The sequence below is a fragment of the Silurus meridionalis genome, chromosome 24 (genome assembly GCF_014805685.1).
Source record: "Silurus meridionalis isolate SWU-2019-XX chromosome 24, ASM1480568v1, whole genome shotgun sequence".
Classification (NCBI taxonomy): domain Eukaryota; kingdom Metazoa; phylum Chordata; class Actinopteri; order Siluriformes; family Siluridae; genus Silurus; species Silurus meridionalis.
In genome coordinates this window covers 16170068-16189094 of record NC_060907.1, presented here as the reverse complement: position 1 = coordinate 16189094, position 19027 = coordinate 16170068, and the positions used below count along the sequence as shown (strand labels likewise).

Genomic DNA, 19027 nt, shown 5'->3' with positions numbered 1-19027 from the left:
AGATGAGACATTAATACAGAATTTCTTTTTTGTAATTACTTTGTTCAATCTCTGTTTCTTCTATTATATAAATTACACATTTCTGCAGAAGTACATGTAAGTACATGCATGGGGCAGGTGTCAATTATCCTGTTATTTTATTTATGAATAGCATCCCAACCCAATAGAAAAATATTTGTGCATGTCGATGAAAACATCTGTATTTACGTGTGTATTATCACACACTGGTCGCTGTTTCTAACCGAAAAAGAAATAAGTTCATTTTCACAACAAATTCAGGAAGAGGCTCTTTTTCACAGTACATTTCCTTTGAGATAAAAGCTCTGCGACTGCTTGTTCGATCAACACCATAATTAGCAAAAGTCATCAGAACAGTTACCAAAGGGTTTTTTTTTTTTTATTATTATTTTTTAAAAGCCATAAAACTTTGGGAAATAAATCGACTACAGAATTAGTTGCATGGCTCGTTTCCTTTGCTCAGCTATTTGTCATATTCGCTTAATATATCTCGCGCCTCGTATTGTTGCTTGTTGCCCAATGACGTCATTTACAAAAAAACATTCTCGGATACATTTTTGGATCAATAAATCTCTTGCACTTCTAAACTTGATGCTTCATTCTTCGTGATGAAAACATTCAGGACACAAGTTTGTCATTAATGATACAAAGGGCATATCAGTTTTTCTCAGTTGCTTTGAAGCGTTTCTCAGATCAGAAATGAAATTCTCAAAACTACTTGTCAACCTCTCAAAAGTTAGTATTTGTGTCACTGAACGTCTCATTTCTATCAGAATGAAAAGTCTCATTTGTCATCGCTCACAAACAAACCATTCAAAATGTAGTTTTTCAGTATGATGATGCACAGTTTTAGGATTTCTTGATTATGAACCGGTTTGTGACTGAAAATGCACAAAATTTGACTTCCTTCTGTTTGGCATCTATGAATTTTAGCAGCACAAGTTATTTTACAGGTATTTAAAAACAGTTGATTATTGATTGCAAGAGACCATATAGGATTCACACTTACTGTACTGTACATGTACGTTTGTTTCTTATTTGTTCATCTATTTTCAGAATTTATAATTCTGACTCTCTGTATTCACTCTCCATTTGAAGATTGACAAGATTCACCTTTGACCTGTTTTAGAGAAATAGTTGATTATTGAACATGCCAAACAGCTGATAATGTAGGAAACCGCTGACGCGTCTACAAATGAAATAATTGTACAAAAGCATTCGCAATTTGATCAAAGCAACAAGAAATGTTCTTATGATGAGCACAAATGACTAAATGATGTGGAAGTTGAACAAATAGTTTTGAGAATTTCATTTATGATCTGAGAAACGCTCCAAAACAACTGAGAAAAAAGTTCAGCTCTCAGTAAAATATCACTAAAACACAAGAAGAATGATTTCCATTGTCATGAAAACTACTGTAAACACAGCATAGTGTATGTTTTTTTTCCTTTAATACAGTCTCTATACTTACTGTACTTTGTTTGAATCTAGTAATTGCTGATATAGATGCTACTTTTAAAAGCATGATAATTAGGAATGTCACCTTGCATCAGCTAAAGAAGATTGGAGATGTATCTTTTGGGACACACGTCTTAATTATTGAATACTGACCACCTTTGTAAGAAGTCAGTTTGTAATACAGTTCGTGGTATTATTGGAAAGTGGAAGATTTTAGGAACGGAACCAACTTGTCCACAAAGTAAAAGACCATGCAAAGTTACAGATCTTAGTCACCGAGTGCTGAGCTTCATGGTGCTGAGGCTCATGGGTAATTTCAGTACAAAAACTGTGACTTATTTGGCCAAGCATCTGCATTAAAGTGATTTACTGTCTGCTGGACAGAAATGCCAGATCACTAGCAAAGGCCAGATCTTCTCAGACTGATGTTAAAGTCTATCTTATCCCCCCTTCTGTCCTGTTCTGCTCTGGTCTCTGTTTAAACCCATAACAGTGAAGGATGATGGGAATGTTTCCTGCACCCTGTTTGACCCCAAGCTTAACCTCTGTATGATTGATACCCATGAACCTACAATATGCATCTCTGTAGAGTATTTTCATTGCAGTTGTCCCCACTGGCTTGCTAATTATGGAAAAACCTATTGGGGCAAATTTTTGACAAAATTATAGTCACAATCTATTTTATTCTCTGAATCAGCTTTGGGACAATGTCCATTATTCAAATCACTATACGAATAAAACCGTTTTGAAGTTATTGAAAGCAGTGACTATAACGCTGTCAGTGATTATAGAGTTGAGCAGCATTAGATCTGTAGATCTGTTCTGGCCATCAAGCCGAACCTGCTGCTGCGTGATGGTTTATCCTCCCCTCCCAAGCAGGCAGATCATATTATATATCACTTCTTTATACTTCATACACCTTACATTTCATATTAATCCACTTAAATGAATGAAAAAAAAGAAAATACTAATGATTTCATTCAGCACCAATGATTTTTGATGTTCAACTCGTGCTTAAATTTCTTGCTGCATTAGTCCTTTCTATTTGACAGCCTCTACACCAAGTGGCCAAAGATTAATAAATGCTCTATTTTCAGCAGAGAATTGACAGTGGACATGACAGTAAATATGGATTATGTGAAAAAATTGGGCTAATTCAAAATACTATTTTTTATACTAAATAATCATAATGTAATAAAATTCCACAAATAATGGCAATGGGAAAGTTTACACAATGTGTCTGATATATAGTAAAAAAATATTTGTATTAGGAAGACTGAAAGAAGGAAAATAGAGTGGACAATACAGTCCATCAAACAAATAAGAGAAAAATGGCGAGATGTTTCCCAAACACAGGCATAGAAATGGAAGAACTATGCCATGTATTTGTTCATGAGAAACACAACTGTATTAACTAAAACTAAGCTTAAAAAAAACCCCAAAAATATATATTATATATACACAAAACAAGCTGATTGACTGTATGCTGTATGCCTTTAGAATGTCTATTACAGGGTTACACTAGATATTCACTATGTTGTAGTCTATTGTTGATCTTAAATGGGAACAAATTAGTTAATTCTATAGGAATCCTCTTTGCACTAAATTTCCAGCCTGGTGTGATCTAGAGGACGTTGGTTTGTACTTTGAACTTTGCATCAAAGTAAGTATTGTTCTCACACTCACTGAGTGTGCTATTTATACTAGATATTAAATGTTAATTAGACTGACGAGTTCTGTCTCTCTTAAAATCTTCCAGCATGGACATGTCTGCTGTCAATCTCAATCCAAAACCAAATCCTTACATTTAAAAACATTTACTAATATACAAAATTCAGAAGACCGGAACGCAGGACAGTTTGCTTGGTTTAAACTCTACATGGGATGATTTTATTTCAGTTTTAAGTTATTTGACTTCTTAATAAAGTTGAATAAAGGAAAAAGGACATTGGACATGGAATGTTGACAAATTCCTCCTATTAAATTTTTCTACTCAGGTCACAAGCAGCACTTTGTGATAATGCAGTTATTCTGGATCTAGGAAATTTAATTACACAAATTGCATGTGAATGACATTAGTGAAATTATTGAACCCAGATTCTCATTTAAATAATTAATTGATAATACAAACATAACATTTCATGTAAAACCAAGAAAGGCTAAACTTTTATTTTTAGATATTCTACACCTACACTCACCGGCCACTTTATTAGGTACACCTTTTGCCTTCAGAACTGCCTTAATCCTTCGTGGCATAGATTCAACAAGGTACTGGAAACATTCCTCAGAGATTTTGGTCCATATTGACATGATAGCATCACGCAGTTGCTGCAGATTTGTTTTCTGTACATCCATGATGCGACTCTCCCGTTCCACCACATCCCAAAGGTGCTCTATTGGATTGAGATCTGGTGAATGTGGAGGCCATTTGAGTACAGTGAACTTATTGTCATGTTCAAGAAACCAGTCTGAGATGATTTGCGCTTTATGACATGGCACGTTATCCTGCTGGAAGTAGCCATCAGAAGATGGGTACACTGTGGTCATAAAGGGATGGACATGGTCAGGTAGGCTGTGGCGTTGACACGATGCTCAATTGGTACTAATGGGCCCAAAGTGTGCCAAGAAAATATCCCCCACACCATTACACTACCACCAGCCTGAACCGTTGATACAAGGCAGGATGGATCCATGCTTTCATGTTGTTGATGCCAAATTCTGACCCTACCATCCGAATGTCGTAGCAGAAATCGAGACTCATCAGACCAGGCAATGTTTTTCCAATCTTCTATTGTCCAATTTTGGTGAGCCTGTGCGAATTGTAGCCTCAGATTCCTGTTCTTAGCTGTCAGGAGCGGCACCCGGTGTGGTCTTCTGCTGCTGTAGCCCATCCGCCCCAAGGTACGACGTGTTGTGCGTTCTGAGATGCTCTTCTGCATACCTCGGTTGTAACGAGTGGTTATTTCAGTTACTGTTGCCTTTCTATCAGCTTGAACCAGTTTAGCCATTCTCCTCTGACCTCTGGCATCAACAAGGCATTTACGCCCACAGAACTGCCGCTCACTGGATATTTTCTCTTTTTCGGACCATTCTCTGTAAACCCTGGTTGTGCGTGAAAATCCCAGTAGATCAGCAGTTTCTGAAATACTCAGACCAGCCCGTCTGGCACCAACAACCATGCCACGTTCAAAGTCACTTAAATAACCTTTCTTCCCCATTCTGACGCTCGGTTTGAAATGCAGCAGATCGTCTTGACCATGTCTACATGCCTAAATGCATTGAGTTGCTGCCATGTGATTGGCTGATCAGAAATTTGCGTTAACGAGCAGTTGGACAGGTGTACCTAATAAAATGGCCGGTGAGTGTACATCAATCAAAAGGTACAGACTGTTTATGCTTTTCAGTACTACAGAAAGGGAAGAACTTTTCTTTATAAAGATCCCCTGGTTTTAAAACTGCCATCTAATGAGAGTTTGGGACTCAGACACATTCTCTAAATGTCTTTAATAGATCTTCAAGTTTTCCTAAATCCTATTTGTTTAGTGAAGATTCTTGTTAATACATTTTTTTCTGAAATGAAGACACAATCCTTGAATGTTTATGTGCATAGACAGTTACACATCACATCAAGCAGCAAGAATAATGTGCAGTAATGTATATGATCTTCATTCTATCTGCCCTCTAGTCCTGCCTGATTCATGCTGATGCTTTATTTCTAATTGAAATCACTTTCACCTGAGGATCACTGACTACTAATAAAAATGGCTCCACATGAATAGCCTAATGATTTAGCCATTCCTTAAAATAGGACACTCTAAATATGTATGTGTGAAGATAAACTGTAAAATGCATTTTGTTATTAAGCAAAGTGCAATTTAAGATATTTAAGAATTTTAAATTATGCAATTTAAGAACAAATTTTAAATATATAATTTTAAACATTAATGAACTCTTAAAAATAACATTTGTTACTAGAATCTGCTTAGTGCTCTTAAGCTTACCATGTGTTTATTTGGTTATTTATTTGTTAATTATTAATTTGTTAATTTGTGTGACAGTAACAGGAGAGAGAAGTATCTGTATTTTATTGATTATATTAATGTCATTATTACTCAAAAGAATTTTATTTGTTATTTAATGGGAATTTCAGTTAATGTGATTATTCTTTTTTTTTTCATTTTCATTTTTCATCCATTTAATTTTAATTTAATTCATTTTATTTGTAAAGCACCTTTAACAATGGACATTGTCTCAAAGCAGCTATACAGAGATAAAGCAGTTTTAAAGTTATATAAAAGAGTGTATACGTTTAGTGCCTATAAGTTTGTCTGTAATGTGTGAGCCAGTGGTGACTGTTGCAGTGAAACTCCCTGAGATGACACGATATAAAAAACTTGAGAGGATCCAGACTCAAAAGGGAACCATCCTCATCTGGGTGCCATCGAATGTCCATATATTAGTTTCAGCATATAAATAAAATGTATAAACTTTCTTTCTGCTTCTTCCATTAGGGGTCGCCACAGCGGATCCTCCACATGTTTTTACGCTGGATGCCCTTCCTAACCCAACCCGGGCATAAGAGTGGCTGGGGTTGGTTCCCTGGCCGGAGCACCGCATCCTAACCACTAGAGCACCAGGGGACCTTAAAAATAAATAAAATGTATAATATGACATATAATAGAATATGACAACACACAAATGGCACCTATTCAGAGAACTGATTGCACTCAAGGAAAGCAGTTTGTGCTCAAATCTCCATCATTATTCAGTGGTTAACTTTATTCTGATAGATTTAAAACATTAGACTTGAAATCACAAATGAATCTGAGTTTTTTTTTATCTCTATTTGTCCAGAACACTTGATACTATAGAATACAATAATACTTCAGGAGCTTCAACAATCAGAAATCTTTTCTCAGGATGAGCAGTGAACAGATTTTAGGGGAAAAGGGGGTAAATAGTGTAAAGCAACACATTAGTCAGAAAGCTTTAGTCAGAAAGGCAGAAAAATTCCACTAATGACTGCATACATTTCAGCAACTCACCTTAAAATAAACTAAGAGCCTTGTAGCAAAACAAGACAATATTACAGTAAACATGTCTATACTTTATTGGCATCAGGGATGCAAAAGATTAAAAGTCCAACCTTAAAGTATTTTAACCAATAAGCTGTATTTCATAAATGTAAAGTTATAAGCAGATATATTTGTATACAGACCAACATTATTGTAGTTTCAGTGCAGTGCACGTGGCGTCCATGATCTCAGGAACCACTTATGGGTTCACATGAGACATGATCTGTAATATAATTTATACAGAACATGTAGTTTCACACAGTTCTTTGCGTTTCCGATCAACTGTTGATGGGATGAGCTTCTTCTTAAAACGTGGAAAGTGACGATCACTGACGTGTGTCTTAAGACCTTAAAACGTGTTTGAATAGTGGAGATTTTGAGGCGATAGCAGGATATTAGTTGGTGTGAATGTTTCCTTTATAATGATGATAATTTAGATTTGTGTGTCGTGTTTGCTGTGTTTGTTAAAACCACAGCATTAAACATCAGGGCTGAAACACGTGATCGGTCCAGTAATCACTATTTTTAATTCTTATAAATTAAAATAAATTACAGTATTTGCTATGCACTTCTCATTTGCACATTCCTGTATATAAGAATGTGTACATTCTGCACGTCATTCTGACTGTATCAGGTGTATCATTTATTGCACAATGCTGAGTTTAAATTCGCGGAAGCGCAGATCAGGCAGCGACATCAAACGTAATCATCTGCGCAGGCGCACAGTAGCGCACACGCGCTGTCCATTCCGGACAGGAGATTCAGATCATGTAACAAGAACAAATGGCTGCTGAGGGCGTTCAGGCTTCAGTACAACCACACAATAGACCACAGAGTGCCCCCTGGTGGAGGTTTAATATTTTTTAATATTTAGTTTAGAGCATACACCACTTTCTTGGTTATATTGTATGTATACTCTGATTTCTTGCTGTACGACTTCCTAAAGTGTATTAAACTTTTTAAATTAATGATTTTATACTAAACCTAGTGCATCTTTGTAATGTAATTGCAGCATTGGATTTCTGGAAAGTTGCCATTGACTATTGTTAAAAGCAGTGTACAAATAAATCCAAATTAAACGTTGTTTAAAACAAACAGTGGAAAACACACAAAGCAGCTCAGGAGACAGTAAATCCTTTTGTTTTGTTTTTATTGAATTTATTTAACAGTCTTCATTCACATAGGGAATGCATTTATAATAATGACATACATATCAAGGAGGTCATAAACAGAAGATGATTGACAAGCTCATATTTCCTGGATTTTATTATGATTGCAAAAAAGTGGTAAAGCCTAAATGAGGCAGAAATGATGACTGTACACACACACAACCTGGTCCCCAAGAATTTCCTTTTCCTGATTAACTTGCTTTACACACTGGACCCAGTTGCTGTTAGTTTGTATAATACTTCAACATTCATGCAAAAATCATGCACACCAAATACATTGTTTTAAATACAAACAACATTTTTCATTTCCTGCCTTAATGTTATAATCAGGCAAAAGCATACGCTTATATAAAGGAAATTGTGTTCATGCTTATTAATTTTTTAAACTGTGTCAAACAAGGAAATTGTAAGCATTTTCCTTCTTTCTGAACTTTTAAAAAGCTGCTGGGGAAAATAAAAGTTTTCAAATTTCATCAAGAAAAAAAACCCACACAGCACAAAGAGTAGCTCAAGCTGTAACAGCCAAGTTGTTAAATGTTAAGTCCATCCATAAACAGAGGAAACACTAAGTAAATGTGACCTCTGTAGCAGAAACACACAGCAAGAGCATGTTTACTTAATATCTCCAAATATTCAGGTCATGATCACATGTAATTTGAGTGTAACAGAACCTTCAAACATGATAAAACTGCTTTTTCTTTACATGGTCATTTAAAGCTTAAACATGCTTCCCTCTGAAGTATAAAGAGCAGACTTTAAAACCCACCCCTAAGATGGAAGCACAGAAACAGACCTCAGCGGCTCCAACTTGGTCTGTAAATCTCAGATCATTTTGCACCATGAAAGCCATAAAGCTATAAATCTAGTCAATAAATCAAGTTTATTTTTTTAGTGTTAGAGGAGTTCTGAGTAAAACTACTTTTCCCCTTCAAACTGCTCAGCTCTATGCTTGTGTTTTCTCTATATGGTTTGTAATTGGACAGTCAATGCCAAGTGAATAAATGTAAAGCATCCAAATGATTCCAAATGTGGGAACCGACTGGGAATATATTTATCACAATTTTAAAAACGTAGAAAATTGGTCCAGCTTCAGAAACAAGGCACGCAATGTCTTGGTTCATGATCTCCATGTTTGTGTCAAGCATTCCCTAGAGACATACAGATTTCTGTGAATATATCTATATATTTATATATATAAAAAAAACTGAATTACTGGAGGTTAAATTCCAAGCAGCAAGACAGCCATGCAAACAAGTGTGTGCAATGTGGACAGGGTTCTTTAGTAATAGGTCTCTCTCTCCACCCAACCTACAACGAGACACACACTCATTAATCACCACACATCTGGCAGGACTCAATATAAAACAGAACTGCTGAAAAGGCATTTAATTATAGGGTATTTATTATTAACAGTAATATTTTGTGCCATAGATTGTAGCCTCTGCTTTATGTACAAATTGATAAATCATTTGTTTACACAATCAACTGGGAAACATTACAGAGAAAAAAAAATATCAACAGTACGTCTAGATTTCTATAAAGCACTGAAACTACATTAACTGTAAATGTATCTAAATACTGAATTGAACTACGATGAACAAAAAGGTTTTTCCACACTCACCTCCTGGACTGCGTCGGATGATAAGCTTTCGGATTTCATCATAAATAAAGATAAGAAGCGAGTAGGGAAAGGCACAGAACCACCAGTTTGGTCTGAAGAGGCAAAAGGATTGAACGTTAAAATACATGTGTTTGTCTAATTACAGCAGAGAATTTAATAAATGCTAGAAATGTATAGTTCCTCATACAATGACACCCTCATATGGGGCCATATGACCGAAAAGAACTTACTTGAGTGGATACATTCTAAGGGCAACATCCATTCCTGGGCAATAGGAGAGGAAGGCGGCCAAAGCAGTTTCCTCAAACAGTCCAAAGATGAGAATTTTGTTCCTGTTCACAAGAAATTGTAAAAATTTCAGTCACAGATAGAGTAATAGAAGATCAGACTAACACTAAATGGATGCATTCTGGTCTCTACTTACTTCATTCCTTGCTGGAAGACAGAGTTCCTCCTGGTCTTACAGATGATCAAATCTGCCCATTGTACAACCACGATACTGATAAAGAATGCAGTGTGGCAGGTGAACTCTACAATCTTCCTCTGCTCATATGTCTGAAAAGAATGCGTACACATTAAAACTTGAACCTCAAGAAAATGTAAACTTGAAGTTTGTAATTTTACTCACCCATTGCTGCCCATAACTATCCTCCAGGTCATTGACATATTTGTCATCCCAGAACACACGTATACCCAGCAGGGTAGAGGGCAGGAACCCATTCTCAGCCAGAATTACAAAGTAGGTAAAGAAGCCAGCAAGTGCCTGAATCATACCTGTGAGTAGAAACTGAGTGAGTGATCATACACTGATCAGCAATAACATCAATTGGCTAATATTGTACAAGTCCCTCTTGTGCTGCCAAAAACTGATCTCAGTTAAGTCATAGAACACAGTGTACATGCTCACAGCAGATCATTTTAATTACTGAAAGCTGCAAAGTGAAAACTTTATGGACTCAACATTTTTGATCAGACTGTATACATTTTCAACACTGAACTCCCATGTTCCTCAAAGCACCTCTGAACAATGTTTGCAGTGTGGCAGGCCATATTATCTTGCTGAAAAAGGCCACAGCCTTTAGAGGAGACGATTCACACACTTTGCCTTTACTAATATTTCAGTAGGTGCCAAAACAAAAAACCCATCAATTTCAGTATCCAAGGTTTCAAAGGGGACAACATTCCATCACTCCATCTACTTCTGTTACTTGTCCATGTGTAGGTGCTTTTGTCAGTGGATGGAAACAACATGGGCACTTGGTGCATCTCAGCTTTCTGTGGATCTAATCATAGCCAGCATTCCAGCAATTTGTACTATAGTAGCTCCTCTGTGGGACATTACCAAACCTGCTAACCTTCACCTCGTACACACAATCACTATAACAGGAATACCCCACAAGACCAGCCATTTTAGAGATGATCTGACCCAGCAGTCTAACCTTTACATTCTGACTCTTGTGAAACTCATTCAGGCCCACAGATCAAATGGAGTCATTGTAACAAGATAGTGATTATTCATTTCACCCGCAGTTTCATGTTCTGCAAGTTCTTACCAATCTGTCCATAGGCCATGCTAATAAGCCTTTCATTAACTAGCTTGTCTGTCCTGGGGTTTCTGGGTTGTCTCTTCATGATATCACTCTCAGCAGCCTCATATGCCAAGGAAATAGCAGGGACCTGAGAGTGGGCACAGAGTTAATACAGCCCAAGTTAAATGTCAAACTATTCTATTTAAAAACAAAGCTCTCAATACAATTACACTTACCATGTCTGTACCAAGGTCAATGCAAAGTATGGTGACTGTTCCCAGAGGAAGAGGGATATTTGCAATTATAAACAGCAGAAAAGGTGTGATCTCAGGAATATTGCTTGTCAGGGTATAAGCAATTGACTTCTTCAAGTTGTCAAAGATCAGGCGGCCTGTTAAAAGAAGTCAACATTAGGTTATAATATTCCACAGCTAAAATCTCAGTCACTGCTCTTGTATACTTGGTGTCATACCTTCCTCTACTCCAGTTACAATAGAAGCAAAGTTGTCATCCAGGAGAATCATATCAGCAGCCTGTTTGGAGACATCAGATCCAGCAATACCCATCGCTACACCAATATCAGCCTTCTTCAGAGCAGGAGAATCATTAACACCATCACCAGTCACAGCTACAATCGCACCCTGTTACAATAAAAGATACATTTGTACACCAGTGTCCTTCCATCATTTCATTCATTTTAACTGCTAAATTCGACAGCTTTGTGGTCACTCATTACCTGTCGCTGGCAACCTTCCACAATAATCAGTTTCTGTTGAGGAGATGTTCTGGCAAACACAATCTCAGTGTGGTGTTTTAGAACATCATCTAACTGCTCAGGAGTCAGGTCTTTAAGATCACCACCATGAACGACACATGCCTTGGCATCTCTAAAAGAAAAATCAGTAAAAGAGTAGTTGACATGCAAATCAGTTTATCAATCACATACCTTATATGAATATCCAAATTGAATAACTGCCCACTACCTCGGGTTGACCTCATTTATTGGGATGTTCAGACGAGCAGCGATGTCTTCCACAGTTTCATTGCCTTCAGATATGATACCTACACCCTTAGCGATGGCTTTAGCTGTAATTGGATGATCTCCTGTAACCATGATAACCTGAAAGGCAACCAGGCGAGTATTTAAATTTGAGAGAATGATTACCAAATTGCATTGTAACAAGCTAATCTGCATAGGAATTTTATAAATAACTTACCTTGATTCCAGCACTTCTGCACTTGCCAACCGCATCAGGAACAGCAGCACGAGGAGGATCAATCATAGACATGAGGCCAAGAAAGCACAGGTTCTCAGTGGGGAAGTTCACTTCTTCTGTGTTAAACTGGAAGTCCTCAGGGAACTGATCATCAGGAAGACTGTAATGGCAAAAACCTACCAAAAAAAAAAAAAAAGTTTGCAACACTTTTTTTAAATAACTAAACTTGTTGAGAAATGAAAAATAACAAAATAAATTGTAAATTCAGTCACAGTTAAAATGGAATAATACCCAGCACTCGCTCGCCCAAGCCTCCCAGTTCCAAATAGGCATTCTGGAAAGCATCCTTCAACTCATCATCCAGTGGTTGCTCTTTTCCTTGAAGCATAATTGTTGAACATCGATCCAGAATCCTCTCAGGAGCTCCCTTCATTACTAGCAGGTGTTTGCTCTCACCTTCACAGGAATTCATGTGGATGGAAAGCTAAAAGCCCATTGCAAAAGACATTAGCAAATTCATACTTACAGAAAGCAAAAATGCATAATGTATAAGTAGGTAGATCATAATACCTGGTATTTATTGGTCGAGTTGAAAGGGATCTCTGCAATCTTTGTGTATTTATCCCTCATGTCCCTCACTGAACCACAGCAAAGCTCAATACACTTCAACAGAGCAGACTCTGATGCATCTCCAGCTGTATCTCTCTGTGGAAGAGTTATGCATTTATAATTTTTAGTTTAATTAAAAAAAAAAAAAAAAAAGGTATAATGGGGGGTGGGGTGGCGGGGGATGGGGAGAGAAGACACGGGTAGTTATAACAAACTGAATACCTTAAGGATTGGAACACTGTCTTGATCTGCGAGGAAGACTGCACGGTTACACAGACCAGCAATTCGAGCCAGGCCAGCCCAAGTGGCAGAGCTTCTGTCAAAAGAGGTTCCACTTTGGTTCTCTGTGGTATCTGCTTCATGAATCTGGTTGTCAAACCACATGTGGGCTACAGTCATACGGTTCTGAGTAAGAGTTCCTGTCTTGTCTGAGCAGATGGTGGAGGTAGAACCAAGTGTTTCTACTGCTTCAAGATTTTTTACCAGACAGTTCTTCTTTGCCATACGTTTAGCAGTTAGAGTTAAACACACCTGCACACAGGGACAATAAGGGACTGATTAGAACTCTCAGGTGGATATCAGAAGTCTGTAACACCACTAAAATTAAACTCTCTGCCTTCATTTGGGATCTTAACAGTAAATCACAGCTACTACAATATTTTAATACTGATGTGTAAAGTTGTACTTACAGTTACAGTAGCCAAGAGACCCTCTGGCACATTGGCCACAATGATTCCAATGAGGAAAATGACTGCCTCAAGCCAGCTGTATCCAAGAATCAGTGACAGAATAAAGAAGGACACACCAAGGAAGACCGCCACACCAGTGATGATGTGGATAAAGTGCTCAATCTCTATAGAGATGGGGGTTCGACCAACCTCCAAACCAGAAGCAAGAGTAGCAATACGGCCCATCACAGTGCGATCACCAGTGTTGATGACAATACCTCTAGCCGTACCTAAAGGGAGAACAAATATTTATTAATACAATACAAAATATACATTAATAAAAACGTATAACCTTATTATCTGTAAATAAGAGGCATTATAAGAATTTTATACGTGTGCACCTTCTACACAGTTTGTAGAAAAGAAAGCAATGTTCCTCGTTTCCAAAGGATTTTCATTAGAGAAGTCTGGAGTACGAGTCTGGGGCTCGGATTCACCAGTGAGTGAGGAATTGTCCACCTAAAAGGAGGAATTCCTCACATGAGTAACAATAAACAGGTAGATATAAAACTAAATTTGCCCATGACTACAGTTATGTGCACCTTGCATCCATGGGCAGAAATTATACGCAGATCTGCAGGAATTCTGTCTCCACCCTTAACCTCTACAAGGTCTCCAACCACCACTTCTTCTGCATTGATGCTCATTTTTTCACCATCACGGATGACCAAGGCTTGCTGAAGAATAAAAATTAACATAATCAACATGATGGGTTTTATGAGTTTAAAATGGGAATAAAAATACCATCTTTAGTACCTGAGGAACAAGATTCTTGAAGGAGTCCATAATCTTTGAGCTCTTAGCCTCTTGATAGTATGAGAAGCAACCAGTGATCATGACCACTGCAGATAACACAATACCCAGGTACAACTATAATGCAGTGAGACAGAGGTTGACAGAAACAGGGATCAATCACCTCTGCATTACATCCAAATCCAAACATTTTGGAAAACAAGAAATATTACATTATCGTTTGCTGGTTCATCTTCTGCAGCTGCCTGAATTCCATATGCCAGGAAACAAAGAAGAGCTCCAATCCACAGAAGAGTGGAGAAACCACCAAAAAGCTGTTTGCAGAATTTGACCCATTCTGGGGTAGTTGGAGGCGGGGTCAGAGCATTGGGTCCATCACGTTCAAGAATTTCTTTTACACGGGCGACAGTCAAACCCTAATTAGGAAAAGAAAAAAAAAAAAAAAAAAAAGTTATTCAAAAAGGTACCAACAATAGATTAAAGAATAGATTCATACAGAAGCTTAAAGTGAAATTCTACTAGTATATAGTAATTTCTATAAAAATATAAGTCTTACCCTCGTAAGATCGGTGCCATACTTCCTGTTAAGCTCTTCTTGAGTCAGTTTATGGTCATCCTACAGTGTTTAAATATTGGAAAAATATGTTTAGATTGTAACACAACCTGTTGAGCCAAAGTTTTCATATATATATGTGGAAGGAGCTGGCTCACCAAGTCCACTTCCTTTTTCAGTTCATCCATATCCTTATCCTTGTCCTTTTTGCCCTTGGACTTGGATTTCTTGCCCCCCTGTTCTGAGGTGGCTGCCAGCTCATACTGTTCTCGACCTTCCTGTAGAGAACAAAATAATGCACGCATGACTGTTTGGTCCCCCATAAAAACCTTGCAATACAAAAGAGAAAATTAAAACTCCACTAGAAAGGCACACTGAAGGCTATTTTTATTGCTTCACAATAAAAAGTATGTACACCCACAGGTTATTATGCAGCGAAAAATAAAGTGACACGATAATTTCAGCCAAACATCACTCATCAGAGATCTAAACATGAATGAACAAATGATTTACATAAGACAGTGTCCACCCACTCCTTAAATAAATAAACAAAACCAAACAAACGGTGTAATGAAACAGCTGTAGGTTAATCAGTCCGGCTCCATTTCTGGACAAAGCGATCAGAATTTTATTAGGGCAAATATTTATAATAAAAGAATGATCTCCCAATGGGAGTAGCTGAAAGAAGAAAGGTTTATAATAAATAGAAATATTTAAATAAGTCCAAGTGACATGTGAAACGTTTGCAGCCATCATTTCCTTAATAACTGCCAATGTATTGTACAGGAGTCATCTGTTAAGATGGATTTAATGTTAGCATTCACCCAACACCAATTCTACACCTTTGGTTTAAAATGAACTACCCAATACGGGGAGATACCAAGCAGCAAAAATATATGTAGGGGACATTCTGCAAAACAACTGCAATAAAGTAACTAAAATAACTTGCTCATCACTCTTATAATTGTCACTTTCAATTTCTCTTAAGACTCTTTAGAATCTAGAAAATCCTTGTGCTCATTTCCACTGTTATTTTACTGCCTGTAATCATCCTGAAGCTTTAAATAATACATATTATACAGTATAGAACTGGAGTAATTGTATATTGATGGTCTATATAAGCTAGGCAACCTTTTTCTATTATAACAGTGTAATTTACAATTTCATACCGTCTATCTAAGAATACAATCAATAGTATCAACAGTATCAGAACCTAGAAAAGCAAAAGATTATTGCATATTATTTGTGTGTATAAAACTATAAGTCAGTCATGTACACAACTTAACAGTTCAACACTAAATCTAGACAACTTATTTATTTATTTACAAATTACATTACACAAATACGTGTGTATGGTATGACTACCATATGCATTTAAATTCCTTCTAACCCGTTCTCCCTTCTTATAGAGTTAGAGTTTCTTTGAACTAAAAGCCTGTGTAGTAGATATTTACAGCATGTGGGAGAACATTACAAAACAGACCGTTCACTGATGTTTGTGAAACGAGCTGTGCACATGCACTAGAAGTCCTCCCTCCCTCCCTCCCTCCCTCGGCACTACAGAAACACCTCGCTGTTCTGAAAGGTGAATTCCTGTTTTAAATATAGCGGCTACATTTTAGGATTCGGCGTAGGAGGGGGTAAGCCAGTCTCAAAAAACAAAAAAAAATAAAACTATAAATACTGTGTGATGGAAACACATTCAACAAGGTTCACAATTTTCCTGACCAGCAGCAGAGCAGAATCATATATGCAGGGAGAAATGACTTACGCCACAATGCATCTGCTCCTTTAGGCCAAGCACCAAAAAAGGAAACGGCTAAATGGCGAGGGAGGGCACGCCCCACACTGGTAGAAAAGAAAACGCCAGTAACAAAAGAGTCTCACAAGTAGAGACTGCCGAATGGAAAGAATGTTAAACTCTTTGGAGAGATATGATGGCATTAGGAGCAAAGCACTCAAGGAAAAAAAAGGGGAGGGGGCATATGAGAACACAGCTGTGAACTTCAGCTGTGTCCTAACACCTGTTCCAAACACTAACACTGCTGCCATTTATGAAGCTGGGGCACAGAGCGAGAGACAGACACAGAGCGAGAGACAGACACAGAGCGAGAGACAGACACAGAGCGAGAGACAGACACAGAGCGAGAGACAGACACAGAGCGAGAGAGACAGAGCGAGAGACAGGCACAGAGCGAGAGAGAGAGAGAGAGAGAGAGGCACAGAGAGAGAGAGAGGCACAGAGAGATAGCTAAAGACAAACAGACAACAGAGAGAGACAGAGAGAGAGAGAGAGAGAGAGAGAGAGAGAGAGAGAGAGAGATGGCTAAAGACAGACAACACAGAGTCAGACAGAGGAGAGAAACAGAATGAGAAAGAGAAAATGGCCTTTACACATACAGGGAGACATGTCCGTGCCTTATGGCTACGGGGAGACGTGTCCGTGCCTTATGGCTACGGGGAGACATGTCCGTGCCTTATGGCAAAGGTAATTGTCTTCAAACAGAACCGTAATTGTAACCCGTATTACGCTCGTCTCCTGCTCTTTAGCCGGAAGAGATCCTTCATAGTCACTGAGACGAAAAGCAAACAGGAAACGAGGAAGTGGTTCTGTTTCTCATCTTCATCACTCAGAGAGGAGAGGATCAGCTGTGGGGGTTGTAACGGAGAGACGGGAGGAAGGGGGGCGTTGTTCACTGCACCAAACCACCACCACCACCACCTCAGACCTGCTCTGGTTTATTAAAGCATGGTTTACTATGTTCATCTAATCACATCTGTAGTCAACATTAAAACCGCTGAAAATCAGCTGCAGCCCAGTAATCACTCATAACACTGAACAAAAATAAAAAAACCTAACAGAAAACCCCGAAGTGATCATCAAACACGTTTTCCACTTGTAATAATCACATTTGAATAAAAATAAATCATTTAATCATCCAGAATGAACGCGTTTTGTGCGCTTCTCCTGCAGGATCTTCTCGGTTTGGGCTGCTGGGAAGCTCGAGTATGACGGGTGGGTGAGGGGCGGTGAAGAGGAGGAGACATGATGGCTCCACGTCTTCTACACCAGCAGACACACTGAAGTAGAGAAAAATGCACTTTTCCAGCGTCATCTTTAAAATTACAGGTTAGATGATGAAACACGTGATTGTGGGTAAAATCCACACTGTTGCATCAGTCTGGTGAGAAGAGCTGCTGCTCACGGGTTTGCGCTGAGAACCGAAATTGTGAGATTACTGAAGGCTCAATGAAGCCCACAAGCGTTTCTGGTAAATTTCCATTCCTGCCTTTCAAACGTGTCACAGGAGGTCCGACTCTACATGAAGTTATTCTCCAGGAAACCTGAGCCAAAATTTCGAATCTCACTGTAAAGATTTCTTCCACTTCCCCGACTTCAGGATTGAGATTAAATGAGAAGCTCTGGACTGGTCACAAGACTCATTTTACACCAACGCGCAGTCAAATAGGCCACAGAGACCTCGCCGCCATCTCAGAAGAACTTCATCTCCACATCTACTAATCTTCACTGAACACTACTTTCTGCTCGCACTACATTCAATTCCACTTTCTTCCACAAGAACCTGTTGCTCTTTACATCTAAATAATGGTTTCTGGTTTACACATGAGAAGCTCGACATTAGTCGAAGCCTAAATCCGACGACTAGAGGAACTGCGGAAGTCCTGTGTGAAGTCTACAGTATCGCTGATTCCTTTACTAACAACAAATCAGAACAATATCTCATCTTTAACCCAAAAGTCATGTCTGTTATTTAGAGATCATTATTAAATAAAAGAATGCTGAAAACACTTACTCCGCGTCCCATTTTACGTCTTTAGGATTTGAATATTGAGAGAAATATTGACTTTTCAAACCAAATAATAAAAATAAAGAAAAAACTAGAAATCACTAAATTAAATTTCCTGTAGGTTTGATGCAGGTGTTCCTAAAACACGTCGCAGAACACACGTGTCTCTCCACCCGGACACGCACCGACCTCCGCCGGCGGCGCGCGACTTCTCTTTTATACAACGCGATTGCCCTCTCCTGTGACGTGGGCTCTGCCATGGTAACATGAAGTGGGCGGAGTCTGCGGCAGTGAGGGGCTCGGCTCATGCTGTAGTGCACTGTACATGGCGAGGAGCTTCTCTAAGGAGTCTGCAGCCTGTGGAACAAATGCCTGCAGACTGGGAACATGTTGATTGGCTGGAATATTCTTAGTTTCCAGAGGTTAAAAGATACACACACACACACACACACACACACACTATATATATATATATGATATATATGATA

At 38.3% G+C, this 19027-nt stretch overlaps 1 protein-coding gene across 1 annotated transcript; it reads right to left on the bottom strand.

Annotated features, from left to right (window-relative positions):
* Nucleotides 1-7684: 7684 nt before the first annotated feature.
* LOC124378173 (sodium/potassium-transporting ATPase subunit alpha-1) lies at nucleotides 7685-18744 on the bottom strand. Its single transcript, XM_046837712.1, has 22 exons — nucleotides 18546-18744; nucleotides 14889-15008; nucleotides 14734-14793; nucleotides 14390-14593; nucleotides 14181-14294; nucleotides 13967-14101; nucleotides 13766-13883; nucleotides 13386-13654; nucleotides 12919-13227; nucleotides 12658-12792; nucleotides 12379-12571; nucleotides 12088-12263; nucleotides 11854-11990; nucleotides 11607-11757; nucleotides 11343-11511; nucleotides 11107-11261; nucleotides 10895-11018; nucleotides 9970-10115; nucleotides 9766-9896; nucleotides 9572-9673; nucleotides 9342-9433; nucleotides 7685-9028 (listed from the first exon to the last, which is right to left on the bottom strand). Exons 1-22 carry the CDS (start codon nucleotides 18555-18557, stop codon nucleotides 9000-9002), a joined length of 3081 nt encoding a protein of 1026 aa, XP_046693668.1. The 5' UTR covers nucleotides 18558-18744; the 3' UTR covers nucleotides 7685-8999.
* Between the last annotated feature and the right edge of the window lie 283 nt (nucleotides 18745-19027).